Raw genomic sequence first — 16,955 nt, 5'->3', positions numbered from 1 at the left:
CCACTGAAACTTTACCCTCAGAAAATCCCATCTCATTATCATTCAACAACGCCCCCTTTTATCCCCGGAATTCTCTCAAAAATGGCACTCAGACCCAGCACTTCATCCACCTACCCTTTATTACCCAAACATTTATTTTACTTTAATCTTGTTGGAAACGAATGCAAAACATTTATTTAGGAGTTTTGTCTCTAACCTGAAGGAGGATGTCCTTGGCCTGTGCTCTCTTGAATCCATCACCCATCCCACATGGCTCTCCAGAGGGGGGTTTGAGCTGTGCCTCGTCTTGCGCTTGCGGGGAGTCTGTAACAAATGACAATAACTCCATCACTTGCAAGGATGTGTAAGGTGGCCCGTGTTTTACAGAGCTCTCACCAGATCTCAGTAGTGTGTGGATATTGAATCAGTTGAAGAATTGGCAAGTACACAGTGGTGCAAAGTAAACAGCAGGGTAGAGAAATCTGATGACTGGTAATAGACTTCTGGAAGACAGCAATTCATGCATCAACTGAGTCTGGTGTGAGCCCCTCATTTCTTGCATGACAGCATGTGGAAGAATTTAAACCCGCCCGCTTTTGGAAGGCTACATTTAACGCAGGCATTAAAACTATATCAGCACACATTCCCCATTCCAGATGGTTTTGCAACACAAGGCAATATAAATGCTCATATTATTCTTTAGATCTCAGCCTTCACTCCAGGTAACACTTTGTAGGATCGTCACCGAATAGATTCCAAGGCAATCAAGGCAAACGAGATGGACGAGCCAAGACTTAGCTGGATACATTGGGTTGTTTTCATTACAATAGAAGGAGATGGAGCAGAGACAAACAAGGTGTATAAAATTATAAGGAGCTGAGAGCCCTTAGCAGAGTGGTGTAAAACCAGGCTGCACAGCTTTAAAGTACTTGGTAAAAGGATTGGTGGGGAGGTGAATCATAGAGCTGTACAGCACAGAAAGAGGCCCTTCAGCCTATCACATCCAGGCTGACCTTTTTGCCCATCTCATCTAATCCCTTGTACACAGTAGGTCAGTATCCTTCCAACCTTACCTATTTAAGTGTCTAAATGCCTCTTAAAAACGTAGGTATTATATCTGACACCACCACCTCCTCTGGCAGCAATTCCAGATATCAACCATTCTGTGGAAAAAAAAACTTTCCTTTTGGATCCCCTTTAAAACTCCTTCCTTTCACTTAAAACTACACCCTCTTGTTTTTGATACTCTAACCTTGTGAAAAAGATTCTGAATCTCTACCGCCTCTATGCCTCTTATAATCTTATACACTTCTGTTGTCATCTCTCAGCCTCGTTCACTTCTGGGAAAACGAGCCCAGCCTCTCCCCACATCTAAAGTCCTCTGATCCAGGCAACATCCTGAAGAAACATTTTATTTTTACCCAAAGGGTGACGAAAGCCTGGAACTCACTTCCTTAAAGGGCAGAAACCCCCATCAGATTTAAACAGAACTTGGACATGAACTTGAGGGCTATGTACCCACTGCTGGGTTTATGGGATTAGACTGGCCAAAAGGCTGAATGGCCTACTCCTAGCTCGATGATTTTCTACAATTCTCTGATTCAAGAGTACCGCATGATGTCAGCTGTAGTTCCAGGCTTGAGAAAGGAGCATCAAGTCCCAGTTTGATGGACTTGCTTTGTTTTCCTTAAATGATAGGAAAAGCAGCAGTACCTGCAAAGATGTGGATTCAGTCACTCTTACCTTCGCATCCAACGGCCTCCCTTCTTTCACAACAGGATAGAACCTGGGTGTTTGACTTGGATCCTTTAATCTGGGCGTGCGAGGTGTGCGAGGGGTCCGCGCACCCCGGTAACTTGGTGATTCTGGCACTGTCGTTGGCAAAGATCGTGCTATGCAAGATACTGGTGGCTCAGCCGCACCAAACAATTTGTTTGCCAGTGCGTCCGTAGGTACTAGGAACATATGTAAGCTCAAGTTATACCAAGTACACAGACCAAAGGTTTGCAGTTAACTTGTTATATAATTTACAAGATTAATAAACCACTATTCATCATGTTACCAACTCCTTAACTCCGAATAACTGAATATTAAGCAATTAGACGCAGAAGATTTCTTCCAGATGCTGGGATCTGATACGTCAAAAGTGCTGCCATTGGTGGAGTTGGACTGAGGGTTTTGGAGGCCACACAGGAAGGTGGTAAGTTGCGGACATGGGTGTGGACAGGCAGGGTGAGGTGGCAGCTAGTGGCAGACAGAGGTGCTGATGATGGAGCAACAGGAAAATGGGTGGGGAAGGCGGGGGGGTGGGTGGGGCAGAGATGGACAGTATATTCCAATTTTAAGGAGTTGACTCATTGTGTCACAGAATGTAGAACATGGCCTTCCACCCACCGTGTCTGGACCCACCCATGCCATTCTAAAATAATCCCATCTGCCCACATGTGGTCCATATCCCTTTATTCCCTATCTGCCTAATCCTCTTAAATATTGCTACCGTATCTGCTTCCACTCCCTCCCCTAGCAGGCATTCCACCCACCACTCACTGTGTAAAAAAACTTGCCGTACAATGCTGTATAAGAAAGGTGGGAGGCAGCACCAGGGAAATTACAGACCTATTAGTCTGACATCGGTGGTTGGAAAGTTATTGGAGTCGATCCTCAAGGATGATGTTATGGAATACCTAGAGGTGCACGACAAGATAGGTCCAAGCCAGCATGGTTTCATGAAGGGAAGATCCTACCTGACCAACCTATTGGAGTTTTTTTGAGGAAATCTCAAGTAGGATGGATAAGGGAGAAGCTGTGGATGTTGCGTATTTGGACTCTCAAAAGGCCTTCGACAAGGTGCTGCACAAGAGGCTGCTTAATAAGATGAGAGCTCATGGAATTACAGGAAGGATATTAGAATGGGTGGAGCATTGGCTGGTTGGCAGGAAGCAAAGGGTGGGAATAAAAGGATCCTGTTCTGGTTGGCTGCCGGTTACCAGTGGTGTTTCGCAAGGGTCGGTGTTGGGGCTGCTTCTTTTTAAACTGTATATTGATGATTTAGATTATGGATTAAATGGTTTTGTGGCTAAGTTTGCAGATGGCACCAAGATAGCTGGAGGAATAGGAAGTATTGAAGAAACAGAAAGGTTGCAGAGAGACTTAGACAGTTTAGAAGAATGGGCAAAGAAATGGCAGATGAGATTCAATGTTGAGAAATGTGCGGTTGTGCACTTTGGAAGAAGAAATAAATGGGCAGATTATTACCCAGATGTGGAGAAAATTCAAAGTACAGAAGTGCAAAGGGACTTGGGGGTCCTCATGCAGGATACCCTAAAGGTTAACCACTAGGTTGGATCGGTGGTAAGAAAAGCAAATACTACGTTGGCATTCATTTTGAGAGGTATAAGTATAAAAGTAAGGATGTGTTAATGAGGCTCTATGGGGCACTGGTGAGACCTCATTTGGAATATCGTGTGCAGTTTTGGGCCCCTTAGGAAGGATATACTGATGTTGGAGAGGGTTCAGAGAAGATTTACAAGGATGATTCCCAGGATAAAAGGGCTTACATACGACGAACAATTGTCAGCTCTTGGGCTGTACTCATTGGAGTACAGAAGACTGAGAGGGGACCTCATTAGAAACATTTTGAATGTTGAAAGGACTGGACAGAATAGATGTGGCGAAGTTGTTTCTCTTGGTGGGTGAGTCCAGGACTAGAGGGTACAATCTCAGAATTAGAGGGTACCAGTTTAAAACAGAAATGAGGAGAAATTTCTTTAGCCAGAGGGTTGTGGATTTATGGAATTTGTTGCCACATACAGCTGTGGAGGCCCGATCATTGGGGGTGTTTAAGGAGGAGATTGATATGTATCTAATTAGTCAAGGTATCAAGGGATATGGGGAAAAGGCCAGGAATTGGGGCTAGATGGGAGAATAGTTTAGCTCATGGTGAGGTAGCGGAGCAGACTCAATGGGCTGAATGGCCTACTTCTGCTCCTTTGTCTTGTGAAACATTCCCCCCTCTCACCTTAAACCTGTGCCCTCTAGTATTTGACATTTCCACGCTGGGAAAAAGACTCTGACTACCTAGCGTCGATAAGATTAGTATAGTTGATGTGCTCTACATGGACTTCAGTGAGGTCTTTGACAAGATCTCACATGGGAGATACATGAGAGACTACAGTTGCTGGAAATCTGCAGCAACACACACAAAATGGTGGAGAACTCAGCAGGTCAGGCAGCATCTGTGGAGGGAAATGAACAGTCGATGTTTCAGGCCGAGACTCTTCATTAGGACCGGAAAGAAAGAGGGCAGAAACCAGAATAAAAGGGTGGGGGGAGGGGGAGGAGCGCAAGCTGGCAGGTGATGGGCGAATCCAGGTGAAAGGGGGAAGATAGGTAGGTGGAGGGGGGGTGGGGAGGAGGAGGAATAATGTGAGAAGCTGGGAAGTGATAGGTGAAAGAGGCAAAGGGTTGAACAAGCTGGAATCTGATAGGAGAGGACAGTAGACCATGGAAAAGGGAAGGAGGTGGGGAATCAGGGAGGAAGGTGTGGGTGATGGGCAGGTCATGAGGCAGGGGAGGGGAAAGAGAAAGGGTAAAAGGGCCACAGAGAGAAGGGAAAACAAAAGCGGGGGGTGGGGTGAAAACAGAGGGGAGGGGTTACCGGAAGTTAGAGAAATCGATGTTGATGCCGTCTGGTTGAAGACTACCAAGACAGAATAGGAGATGTTGTTCCTTGAATCTGCGTCTAGCCTCAACTTGACAGTAGAGTAGGCCGTTTGCCAGACATGTCAGTGTGGGATTGGGAAGTGGAATTAAAACGGCTGGCCACCAGGAGATCCTGGCTGTTGTGGCAGACGGACCAAAGGTGCTCAATCTGGATTCACCCATCACCCGCCAAGCTCATGCTCCTCGCCCTCCCCCACTCTTTGATTCTGGCTTCTTTCTTTCCAGAATGGCCCAAAACATCGACTGTTCGTATCCCTCCATAGACGCTGCCTGACCTGCTGAGTTCCTCCAGCATTTTGTGTGTGTTGTTCCACATTGGAGACTGGTCCAAAGGGTTAGAGCCCATGGAATCCAGCACAACTTGGTAAATTGGACCCTAAATTGGCATAGTGATAGGAGGCAGACAGAGGGTAATGGTCAAAGATTGTTTTTGTGAATGGAAACCTGTGATCAGGGATTGGAGTGGGACCCCTGCTATTTGTTATAAACTTTAACAATCTGAATGTGAATGCATGAGGTAAGTTCACATATGACTTAAAAGACTGGGGTGTTGTTGATAGTAAGGAGGGTAGTCTCAGGGACCTTGGTGTTTATTTTCCAAGGATCCTTGAAGGCAGCGGTACAGGTGGTTAAGACGGCATACAGAATATTTGCCTTCATAGGTAGTGGTGGAAGGGGTACCTGCTCTCGCGATACTTTTGCTTCACATTTCCAGAATCTGCACTTTTTTTAAACATTCATAAGAGCAGGAAGATTAGAGTTGTAGAATTGTACCGCATGGAGAAAGGGCATTCATTCCAACTCATCCAAGTCAACTAGAGGGTGCCCCCCATATTATACGTGATATTCATAAATGACTTTAATAACAGTTGGACAGGCACATGGATAGGAAAGGTTCAGTAGGTTATGGGCAAACACAGACAAATAGGACTAACTTAGATGGACATCTTGATCATCGTGGACCTGTTGGGCCGAAGGGCCTGTTTTCATACTGTTATGACTCTGTGATTAGGACGAAAATGTAGGTGGGCTGATTAGTAAGTTTGCAGACAACACAAAAATTGGTGGAGCTGTTCATAGTGAAGGAGGTTGTCAAAAAATACACCAGGATATAATCAGTTGCACATATGGGTGGAGAAAAGGCAGGTGGACTTTAATCCAGACAAATGTGAGGAGTTGCACTTTGGGAGGTCAAAATTAAGGGGAAAGTATACAGTTAATGGCAGGACCATTAACAGCATTGACGTACAGACAGTTCTTGGGGGACAAATCCATAGCTCCCGGAAAGTGGCAACAAAAGTGGATAGGGCGGAAAAGAAGGATATGGTATGCTTGCCTTCATTGATTGGGGCGTTAAGTATGAGAGTCAGGAAGTCATGTTGCAGCTGTATAGAACTTTGGTTAGGCCACATTTGGAGTGCAATTCTGGTCACACCATTATAGGAAGGATGAGGAGGTTTTGGAGAGGGTGGAGAGGAGGTTCACCAGGATGTTGCCTGGATTAGAGAGTATTAGCTATAAGGAGATGTTGGACAAGCTTGGACTATTTTCTCTGGAGTGTCGAGGGCTGAGGAGGAGATCTGATAGAAGTTTATGAAATTATGAGAGACATAAATAGTTAGAGTCTTTTTCCCCAGAGTAGAACTGGCGAATATTAGAGGGCATAGCTTTAAGGAGAGAAGGAGGTTAAAGGAATGTGCGGGGCAAGTTTTTTTTTACATAGAGAGCATGGGTGCCTGGAACGGGCTGACAGGGGTAGTGTTGGAAGCAGACACAATAGTGACATTCAAGAGGCATTTAGACAGACACATGAACATCAAGGGAAAGATGGATCACGTGCAGGCAGATGGGGTTAGTTCATGGTTGGCATAGACATTGTGGGCCGAAGGGCCTGTTTTCTGCACTGTACTGTTGTATGTTAACCCATCATCCAGCACTTGGTCAATGGCCTTCTATGCCTAGGAGTTTCAAGTGCTGAATGGACACTTCTTCAATACTATCAGTGACCCAGCTTCAAACCAATATCTCTGGAACTGCATTCCATAAAGTCACCACTCCCTGGGTGAAAGGTGGTGTCTTTCATATCCCACTCAAAGTCTCTTCCCCCTTGCCTTATATCTTTGTCCTTTAGCTTTATCTACCTTTTAATTGGTAAATAGTTTCCTCGTCTACCTTATCTATACCTCTCATAATTAAAAATACCTCAATCATGTCTCCTCTTAAACTCCTCCACTCCAGGGAGAACAGACCCAGGCCTCTCCAGTCTCTCCTCATAGCTGAGCTGCTCTGTCCCAGACAACATCCTGGTGAATCTCCTCTGTACCCTCACCAGTGCCATCTCATCCTTCCTGTACCTTGATAACCAGAACTGGATGGGAGTACAAAGGAGTAATGACCCAGGGACTGATAGAAGCAGTGGTATCAACAGTCTTTAAACTAGTCTAGTAGCAGTTTCAAACTCCAGACAAGGAGTACAGACACAGATTGTTTTGGTTGGAAATACACTGCCTGAAAGAGACTAGAGACAGTCATCAGATTTAGGAAAACCTGAGAAAAGAGGAGATGGGGATTTAATGGACAATTCTTCCTTCAAGCTGCACACGCTCAATGGCCTTTTGTGCAAGTCGGTTTTATGTTTGTACTTCTGGTACAAATCCAGAGATATTGTAGCTCTGGATTCATACGTGATAACATCATAATTCATGGGCCCAGACCCACTGACTGGACCCACTCCTCTGCCTTTCCTCCTTACCTTGCCTCACTACTTCCTTCCTCTGCTGCTCTCCTGTTTCCCTGCCTTCCTTCCCACTCCACCTCTCCCCCAAGGACCACACAAACACAGAATGCATGATGCAGAAGACGAAACTCTGGGAAGCGGTTAATGTGCAACAGCTTCCAACTGTACGCTGCCTTGGCTTCTGGAGTTACAAATGGCAGAGTAAAGGAGGTGGCTTTCTAACCAACACTGCAGTCACTTCCAGTCACAACACATTGGGCAAACCAGATTACTACTGGCTACTGAAAGCTTACCAGGTTGTTGCTGTCATCATTAAGTTAGGATGTGATTTCCTTACCTTGCTGTGGCCGAGGAGGACCAGGTGGAACCTCTTGGTTTGGATCGATGGGTGGTTCAGGTGCCAGAGTGTTAAATTCCTCTCGGCTGATCATATGCAGTTTCCGGAAATTTTCCACTTCTTGCTGCAAAGTACAGAGAGTGTGATTGAGAGGGAGGGGAGTGAGCGGGGAGGGAGGAAGGGAGTGAGTGAACAGGAGGAAGGATAGCAGAAGGGAGGGGAGGGAGGGGGAGGGATGTGAGGGAGCCGAGAGGGCAGGAGGAAGTGTACAAAAGGATGGGAAGTTGTGAGTGGGTGGGGGAGGAGAGCGAGACAGCAGGGAGGGATGAAGGGGGATGAACAGCTGGGTAAAGTGAGTGGATGGGCAAGGGAGTTGGAGGAATGGGGGGTGCAGGAGGAGGGGAGGGAGGGAGCGAGCGGTCAGGCAGAAGGGAGTGGGCAGGTGGGAGGGTAGCAAGCAGTGAGGGAGCGGAGGGGGGAGCAGAAGGGATAAGAGTGGGAGGGAGGATGGGAAAATGGTGAACGAGGAGCAAAGACGCAAAGCCTGGGGGTGAAGTGTTCACGCACCCTGACCGCCTGATCACACTGACTCGGCACATTCCTTCCAAGTCCAAGTTGCCAGCTCCACAACTGCCTTTTTCACAGGAATTCAAATGCTGATTGGAGTGCTGTAAATCAATCAGTAACATCCATTTCGAACACTCCAAATGCACCCTGTTGGTTTATAATCTGGTTCCGCTTCAGTCAATTTTTCATGAGCGGATGTAACACGAGAAGAAAACACAAAGGGGCAAATTGTGAAGTAAGCAAAAATGAGCCACTGGCAATTACAGGTTAGGTCTCGGGTTCCACGCCATCTCTGGAACATTCAACCATTGATGTTTCTATCAGAACTCTTTTTTGTTAAACTGTGAAACCACTCACCGCGAAAAGGGCAGAGTGTGTGTTTTAATCCACACTGACACAGAGGTCAAGGTGGCCCTCCTCATGCTGAAAAATTCAACTAGAACAATGACAAGGGCCTGTAGGGGAGCTCTGCCGTCACCAACATCGACAGTTCCCCACTGTACCGAGTCAAATCCCATATACTCCTCCACAATTCCCAATTACTTCACCAAATTGTCAGAACTGGACTGGTGACAAAGGGATGTAACAGGCAGATTTCAGAGGAGGATGACGTGATGTTATAGTGGAGCAGGACTAGTAACAGTGGATGCTTCAGTCCAACAGGCTGTAGTAAAGAAGTAGCCAACACTGAATCTGAGCAGGAAAGGCTTTACAGTGGAACAATCCTGAAGTTCTGAAATAATGATGAATTGCTTGCAATTGTACAGCTGCACCATCACCAATTAACTGCAGAATTACCTTTATCGTTGCATATTCGGGCTCATAATCCTCCTTCCACAGATCCTGTTCGTAGTAGTAAAGACCATCATTGATGACCTTGCCAAATTCAGATGTCAGTTTTGCCCTGGAGACATGATTCCCTGTCCTGTCCCCACCGGGATGTTTCCTCAGGTACGGAGGGGTCTGTGTCACAATTAGAATCTTGTTGACATCATGATCATCAATTTCACAGTCGGAATCTTCATCTGACCAGTCGGTGAAAGTGTTCTTGCGTCCAACCATCTGCTCCATCTCCTCATCAAACATGAAGTCCAGCTCCTCTTGTTCCTCTTGGTCTGGCTTCAAACACACTTGTGATTTGGGTTCTTCAGACTTCTGAAACATAGAGATCCAGCATATCAATGCTGCCCCGCACTATACTACACCCTCAATTCACTTTGAGTTCGTAAAGTAAAGATATTTAACAGCAGCAAGTAATGCTGGACCAACAAATTTAATTGATTAGTAATTGGTGTATATAGTTATGGATCAATATCTCCACAGCACCAAGCTGAGCATCATATGACCAGCAATGCACCAGTGGCCAAATGACTTCATTCTGTACCATCAAACAGATTCCAGGATCTGCAATCTCTTGTGTCTCTTCTGACTTCAGTCTGTGCTCTAAATTCCTATGATTTCCCAAAATATGATTGTAACTAATTACAGGTAGCAATATCACAGAATTTGGTCTTTCGTAGCAATGAAATTGGTATTGAGTTCAGGAGCCATGAGGTAATGTTGCAGCTCTGTAGAACTCTGGTTTGACTACTCTTGGGAGTATTGTGTTCAGTTCTGGTTGCCTCATAGAACATAGAACACAGAAAAACTACAGCACAATTCAGGCCCTTCGGCCCACAAAGCTGGTCCAAACATGTCCCTACCCTAGAAATTACTAGGCTTACCCATAGCCCTCTATTTTATTCAGCTCCATGTACCTATCTAACAGTCTCTTGAAAGACCCTATCGTATCCGCCTCCACCACTGTTTCCGGCAGCCCATTCCACGCACTCACCAATCTCTGAGTAAAAAACTTACCCCTGACATCTCCTCTATATCTACTCCCCAGCACCTTAAATCTATGTCCTCTTGTGGCCACCATTTCAGCCCTGGGCAAGAGCCTCTGACTATCTACCCTATCAATACCTCTCATCATCTTATACACCTCAATCAGGTCCCCCCTTATCCTCCATCTCTCCAAGGAGAAAAGGCCGAGTTCCCTCAGCCTGCTTTCATAAGGCATGCTTTGCATTTCAGGCAACATCCTTGTAAATTTCCTCTGCACCCTCTCTATGGCTTCCACATCTTTCCTGTAGTGAGGCGACCAGAAATGAGCACAATACTCCAAGTGGGGTCTGACCAGGGACCTATATAGTTGTAACAATACCTCTCGGCTCCTAAATTCAATTCCCCGACTGACGAAGGACAATACACCATATGCCTCATTATAGAAAGGATGTGGAAGCTTTAGAGAGGGTGCAGAGGAGATTTACCAGGATGCTGCCTGGATTGGAGAGCATGTCTTATGAGGATAGGTTGAGTGAGCTAGGGTTTTCTCTTTGGAGAGGAGGAGGATGAGAGGTGACTTGATAGAGGTGTTCAAGATGATAAGAGGCACAGATCGAGTGGACAGTCAAGAGACTTTTTTCCCAGGGTGAAAATGGCTCACATGAGGGGACATAATTTTTAAGGTGATTCGAGGAAGGTACAAGGGGATGTCAGAGGTATGTGTTCTCTTACATAGGGAGTGGTGGGTGCATGGAACTCACTGCCGGCAGAGGTGGTGGGGGCTAATACATTAGGGATATTTAAGAGACTTAGATAAACATGAATTATAGAGAAATGGGAGACAGCTATGTGGGAGGGAAGGGTTAGATAGATATTAGAGCAGGATAAAATGTCGGCACAACATCGTGGGCTGAAGGGCCTGTACTGTGCTGTACTGTTCTATGAAATATGTTGCACGATCTTCAGCCAAGCCTCAAAGTCACCAGACTCGTAAATATCACACCTGAAACTACAGCCTCATAAAAATCACTGCTAGTCCTTACTAGTCAAGAACCTGTCAACCTCTGCTTTAAATATGCCAATGACTTGGCCTCCACAGCCATCTGTGGCAATGAATTCCACAGATTCACCACCCTCTGGCTATAGAAATTCCTCCTTATCTCTGGTCTAAAGGGATGTCCTTTGATTCTGAGGCTGTGCCCTCTGGTCCTAGACTTTCCCACTACTGGAAACATCCTCTCCAAGTCCACTCTATCCAGGACTTTCAATATTCGGTAGGTTTCATGAGATTCCTCCCCGTACCGTTCTAAGCTCCAGCGAGTACAGACCCAGAGCCATAAAACTCTCCTCATATCAAGCAGCATATCAAGGCAACTGTTTTCTGATCCAGAGATATTTCTTATCTATGCTGCCACTGGACTTTTAGTCCATGGACTTTACACTTGCTGACAAGCCTACTACTGTGGCACTTTTGAAGAACCTTTCACCCATTTCACAACTTGTATCCCTACCAATTTTTGTACCATCAGCAAATTTTGTTACAATACATGGTCCTGTCATAGAGTTGTACTGTACAGGAACAGGCCCTTCAGCCCATCATGTCTATGCCGACCATCATGCCTATCTATACTAATCCCACTTGCCTGCATTAATTCCATATTCCTTTGTGCCTTGTTCATTCGAGTACCTGTCCAGATGCTGCTTGTTAATGTTCCTGCCTCCATCACCTCCTCTGGCAGCTCATTCCAGATACCAACTACTCTGCGATCCCCTTTAAACCTCCTCCCTCTCAGCATAAACCTCTGTCCTCCAGCTTTAGGCACGCCTGCCTTGGGACACAGACACTGGCTATCCACTCTATTCTTCTTATAATTTTACATTCCTCTATCCTGTCACCACTCAGCCTCCTTCACTCCAGGTAAAACAGACCCAGCCTATCCAATCTCTCCTTATGACTCAAACCCTCCAGTCCCAGCAACATCTTTGCGAATCCTTTCTGCACCCTCTCTAGTTTGGTCATATCCTCCCTAGAGCACGGGGACCAGAACAGCACACAATACTCCAAACTAATACTGCAGCCTAACCAATGATTTGTATACCTGTAACATGGCATCCCAGCTCCTATACTCAGTGCCTTGGCTGATGAAAGCAAGCATACCATACGCCTTCTTCACCACCTTGTCTACCTGTGTTGCCACTTTCAGGGATGTACTTGCACCCCAAGGTCTCTCAGTTCTACAACACTCCTCAGAGCCCAACCATTCACTGTGCAAGTCCTGCCCTGGTTTAACTTCCCAAAATGCATCACATCATACCTGCCTGAGTTACGTTCCATCTCCCATTCCCCTGCCCACTTTCTCAGTTGATCTAGATCCTGTTGTAACCTTAGGCAACCTTCTTCACTGTCCACTACATCACCAATTTTGTGGCAAAGATTTAAGTGCACCTCCTTTAAACGTCTATTGCATCCAGTGCTCCCGATGTGGCCTTCGCTACACTGGAGAGACCAAGCACAGACTGGGCGATGGAGCTGCTGACCACCTGTGTTGTCTGCAATGGCCATCCCCAGCTCATGTCATTTCAACTCCCCTTTCTATTCCCACACCAACCTGTCTGTCCTCTGCCTTCACCACTGCCAAGGCAAGGCCCAGCGCCCACTAGAAGACCACCAACTCATATCCTGCCTGGGTAGTCTACAACCCAATGGTATGAATACTGAAGTTTCCAATTTCAGGTAACCCTCCTCTTTGGTGTGTTTACCCCATCACCATTTTCACTCCCCTGCCCCTCCTGGTTCCATCACCTACCACCCACACACTCACCCACCAGATCCCCTCGCCTATCTGGTTCCACCTGCTGTTCACCTCTCCCTCAATGGTTCCCATTATCACCTTCCTTACTTATCTGATTCCAGCACTGGTAGCCTTGTTCTGCTTAGCTCTCTCCTGATTGTCTCCACTTACAACACCACCCCCCACCCCACGGCTCCATCTTCCTCTTTTTTTTTGTCTGCCTCCCCCTATCATCCACCTGCCTGCCTCCCAACTTCATGCCTTCTCCATCTCCAATCCAGCTCCATCTGCCCGTCATCCTTCACCCCACCTTGGTCCACCAACTACCTACTGGCGCCCATCTCACCACTCCCTCTCTCCTCTTTATACTGGTTATCTTCCCTCCCCACTCTCAGTCCTGATGCAGGATTTCAACCCGAAATGTCAACAATTCCTTTCCCTCCACAGATGCTGCTTGACTTGCTGAGTTCCTCCAGCAGATCGTTGCTCCAGATTCCAGCATCTGCAAGTCTCTTAAGTCTCTACCAATTCTGGTATCATCTGCAAACTTACTAACCATGCTAGTTTAGTAGCTTAAAGGTCAGCTGCACTGACCTATAAGGGGACCTACTCTCCTCTTAGCTACCCTTTTGCTCTATATTTAGAACATAGAACAGGTCAGCCCCTCGGCCCACCATGTCTGTACCAACCATGATGCCAATCTAACTTTCCCTTCTGTCTGCACATGGTCCATATCCCTCCATTCTCTGCCTGTTCATGTGTCTGTCTAAATGCTTTTTAAACATTACTATTGTACCTGCTTCACCACCTCCCCTGTCAGCACATTCCAGGCACCTATCACTCTGTGTAAGAAAAAAACTTGCCTCATAAATCTCCTTTAAAGTTTCCCCCCTCACTTTAAACCTGTACCCCCTTGTTTTTGATACCCCTACCATGGGAAAAAAGATTCTGACTTTCTACCCAATCTACACCTCATAATACTACATACATCAGGTCAACCTTCAGCCTCCTTCACCCAACCTGTCCAGTCTCTCACCATAATTAAAGTCCTCCAATCCAGGCAACATCCTGGTTAATCTCCTCTGCACACTCTCCAGTGCAACCACATCTTTCCTATAGTGTGGTGACCAGAACTGCACACAATACTCCTAGTGCAGTTTAACCAGTGTTTTATGAAGTTACAACATAACATCCCAACTCTTTCAAAGCCGTTTCTTTTACAGTGCCCAATTTACACACTTTTCCTCACAATCTAATCCCCTCTACCACTCTGCTTGCTTTCTTTTGAACCTTTTAAATGCTGCAATATCCTCTCTGCATTGTGACAACCATAATGGTAAATAGCATGTTATGTGGGGTGATGCTAATGATTTAAGAGGTGGGAGTAGTAGTCCGCCTTTACAGCTCAATATTTAACTTGTAATACGATGCAACTAACAACTTATTTTCTTTGCTTCTTCTGAAAACCATTCATTGTCAATCAGGACCTCTGACTCTGTTGCTTTTTCTAAAACTACTTTTCCTGGAGTTTTTCTCCCTACTGTGCAAGGATTGCAAATTTTTGTCTTCATGATCTAACTGGGTTTTTACAGCAATGTAAAGGTAGATAAATCCCCATGGCCTGATCAGATATATCCAAGAACACTGTGGGAAGCGAGAGAAGAAATTGTGGGAGTCCTGGATGAGACATATGCATTACCATTAGCGACAAGTGAAGTGCTGGAAGATTGGAGGGTGATTAATGTTGTGCCTTTATTTAAGAAGAGCTGCAAAGAAAAATCTGGGAACTATAGACCAGTAAGCCTAAGATCTGTGGTAGATAAGTTACTAGAGGGCATTCTGAAGGATAAGATATACATGCATTTGGAAAGATAGAGGTTGATTAGGAATAGTCAGCACAGCTTTGTGCATGGGAAATCATGTCTCATGAATCTGATTGCTTTTTTGAAGAAGTAACCATAGAACAATACAGCACAATACAGGCCCTTCGGCCTACCATGTTGTGCCGCCCTTCAAACCACACCTAAGACTATCTAACCCCTTCCTCCCAAATATCCCTCTATTTTAAATTCCCCCATATGCTTAACAATCTTTTGAACATGACCAACGTATCAGCCTCCACCACCACCCCAGGCAGCGCATTCCATGCACCAACCACTTTCTGGGTGAAAAACCTCCCTCTGACATCTCCCTTGAACTTCCCACCCATTACCTTAAAGCCATGCCCTCTTGTATTGAGCATTGGTGCCCTGGGGAAGAGGCGCTGGCTGTCCACTATATCTATTCCTCTTAATAATTTGTATACCTCTATCATGTCTCCCCTCATCCTCCTTCTCTCCAATGAGTAAAGCCCTAGCTCTTTTAGCCTCTCATCATAGTCCATACTCTCTAATCCAGGCAGCATCCTGGCAAATCTCCTCTGCACCCTCTCCAACGCCTCCACACCCCTCCTACAATGAGGCGACCAGAACTGGACACAGTACTCTAAGTGTGGTCTAACCAGAGTTTTGTAAAGCTGCATCATTACTTCACAGCTCTTAAACTCGATCCCACGATTTATGAAAGCTAACATCCCATGAGCTTTCTTAACTACCCTATCCACCTGTGCAGCAACTTTCAGTGATCTGTGCATATGAACCCCCAGATCCCTCTGCTCCTCCACACTGCCCAGAACGCTGCTTGTACTCCGCCTTGGAGTTAGTCCTTCCAAAGTGTACCACCTCACACTTCTCAGGTTTGAACTCCGTCTGCCACTTGTCAGCCCAGCTCTGCATCCTATCAATATCCCTCTGTAAGCTTCGACAGCCCTCCACACTATCCACAACACCACCGATCTTTGTGTCATCTGCAAACTTGCTAACCCACCCTTCCACCCCCTCATCTAAGTCATTAATAAATATCACAAAAAGTAGAGGTCTCAGAACCGATCCCTGTGGGACACCACTAGTCACAGCCCTCCAATCCGAATGCACTCCCTCCACCACAACCCTCTGCTTTCTACAGGCAAGCAAATTCTGAATCCACATGGCCAAGCCTCCCTGGATCCCTCAGCCTCTGACCTTCTGAAGAAGCCTACCATGTGGAACCTTGTCAAACGCCTTACTAAAATCCATGTAGACCACATCTACTGCATTACCCTCATCAATCTTCCTGGTCACCTCCTCAAAGAACCTTATCAGGCTTGTGAGGCAAGATCTGCCCTTCACAAATCCATGCTGGCTGTCCCTAATCAGTCCATGATTCTCTAAATGATCATAGATCCTATCTCTTAGAATCCTTTCTAGCAGCTTACCCACCACAGACGTAAGGCTCACTGGACTGTAATTCCCTGGACTATCCCTCCTACCTTTTTTGAATAAGGGGACAACATTCGCCACCCTCCAATCCTCTGGTAGCATTCCTGTGGCCAACGAGGACTCAAAGATCCTAGCCAACGGTTCAGCAATCTCCTCCCCTGCCTCACGAAGCAGCCTGGGGAATATTCCGTCAGGCCCTGCCCAAGAAGGTCGATGAGGGCAGGGTAGTAGACGCAGTCTATATGGACTTCAGTAAGGTTCATCTTTTCATAATGTTGTGCACAGTAGGCTGCAATGGAAATTTAGATTGCATGGGATCCAGGGAGAGCTAGCTAAGTGGATGCAGAATTGGCTTGATGGTAGAAAGCAGAGGGTGATGGTGAAAGGTTGTTTATCAGACTGGAGACCCGTGACTAGTGGTGTTCCCCAGGGCTCCGTGCTAGCCCGTTGCTATTTACATAGAACATAGAACAGTACAGCACAATACAGGCTCTTCAGCCCACAATGTTGTGCCGACCTTTAAACTTCACCTAAGACTATCTAACCCCTTCTTCCCACATATCCCTTTATTTTAAATTCCTCCATATGCTTATCTAGTAATCTCTTGAATTTGACGAATGTACCTGCCTCCGCCACCGCTCCAGGCAGTGCATTCCATGCCCCAACCACTCTCTGGGTAAAAAAACCTCCCTCTGATA

General features: G+C 46.1%; 1 protein-coding gene across 4 annotated transcripts in view; it reads right to left on the bottom strand.

Moving 5' to 3' along the window:
- The window catches only part of LOC127570067 (la-related protein 1-like), a 210,005-nt gene that overhangs the window by 31,628 nt on the left and 161,422 nt on the right, over positions 1–16,955 (bottom strand). For all 4 annotated transcript variants that reach the window (XM_052015316.1, XM_052015317.1, XM_052015318.1 and 1 more), the window contains 4 exons: positions 9,141–9,497; positions 7,776–7,899; positions 1,723–1,934; positions 197–303 (listed from right to left, as the gene is read on the bottom strand). In XM_052015316.1, the coding sequence (XP_051871276.1) occupies positions 197–303; positions 1,723–1,934; positions 7,776–7,899; positions 9,141–9,497 (800 nt within the window). The remainder of the gene's footprint in view (positions 1–196; positions 304–1,722; positions 1,935–7,775; positions 7,900–9,140; positions 9,498–16,955) is intronic.

The sequence above is a fragment of the Pristis pectinata genome, chromosome 4 (assembly GCF_009764475.1).
Source record: "Pristis pectinata isolate sPriPec2 chromosome 4, sPriPec2.1.pri, whole genome shotgun sequence".
NCBI lineage: Eukaryota > Metazoa > Chordata > Chondrichthyes > Rhinopristiformes > Pristidae > Pristis > Pristis pectinata.
Note: the sequence above shows the minus strand (reverse complement) of the source record. Positions and strands in the feature narration are given on the sequence as shown.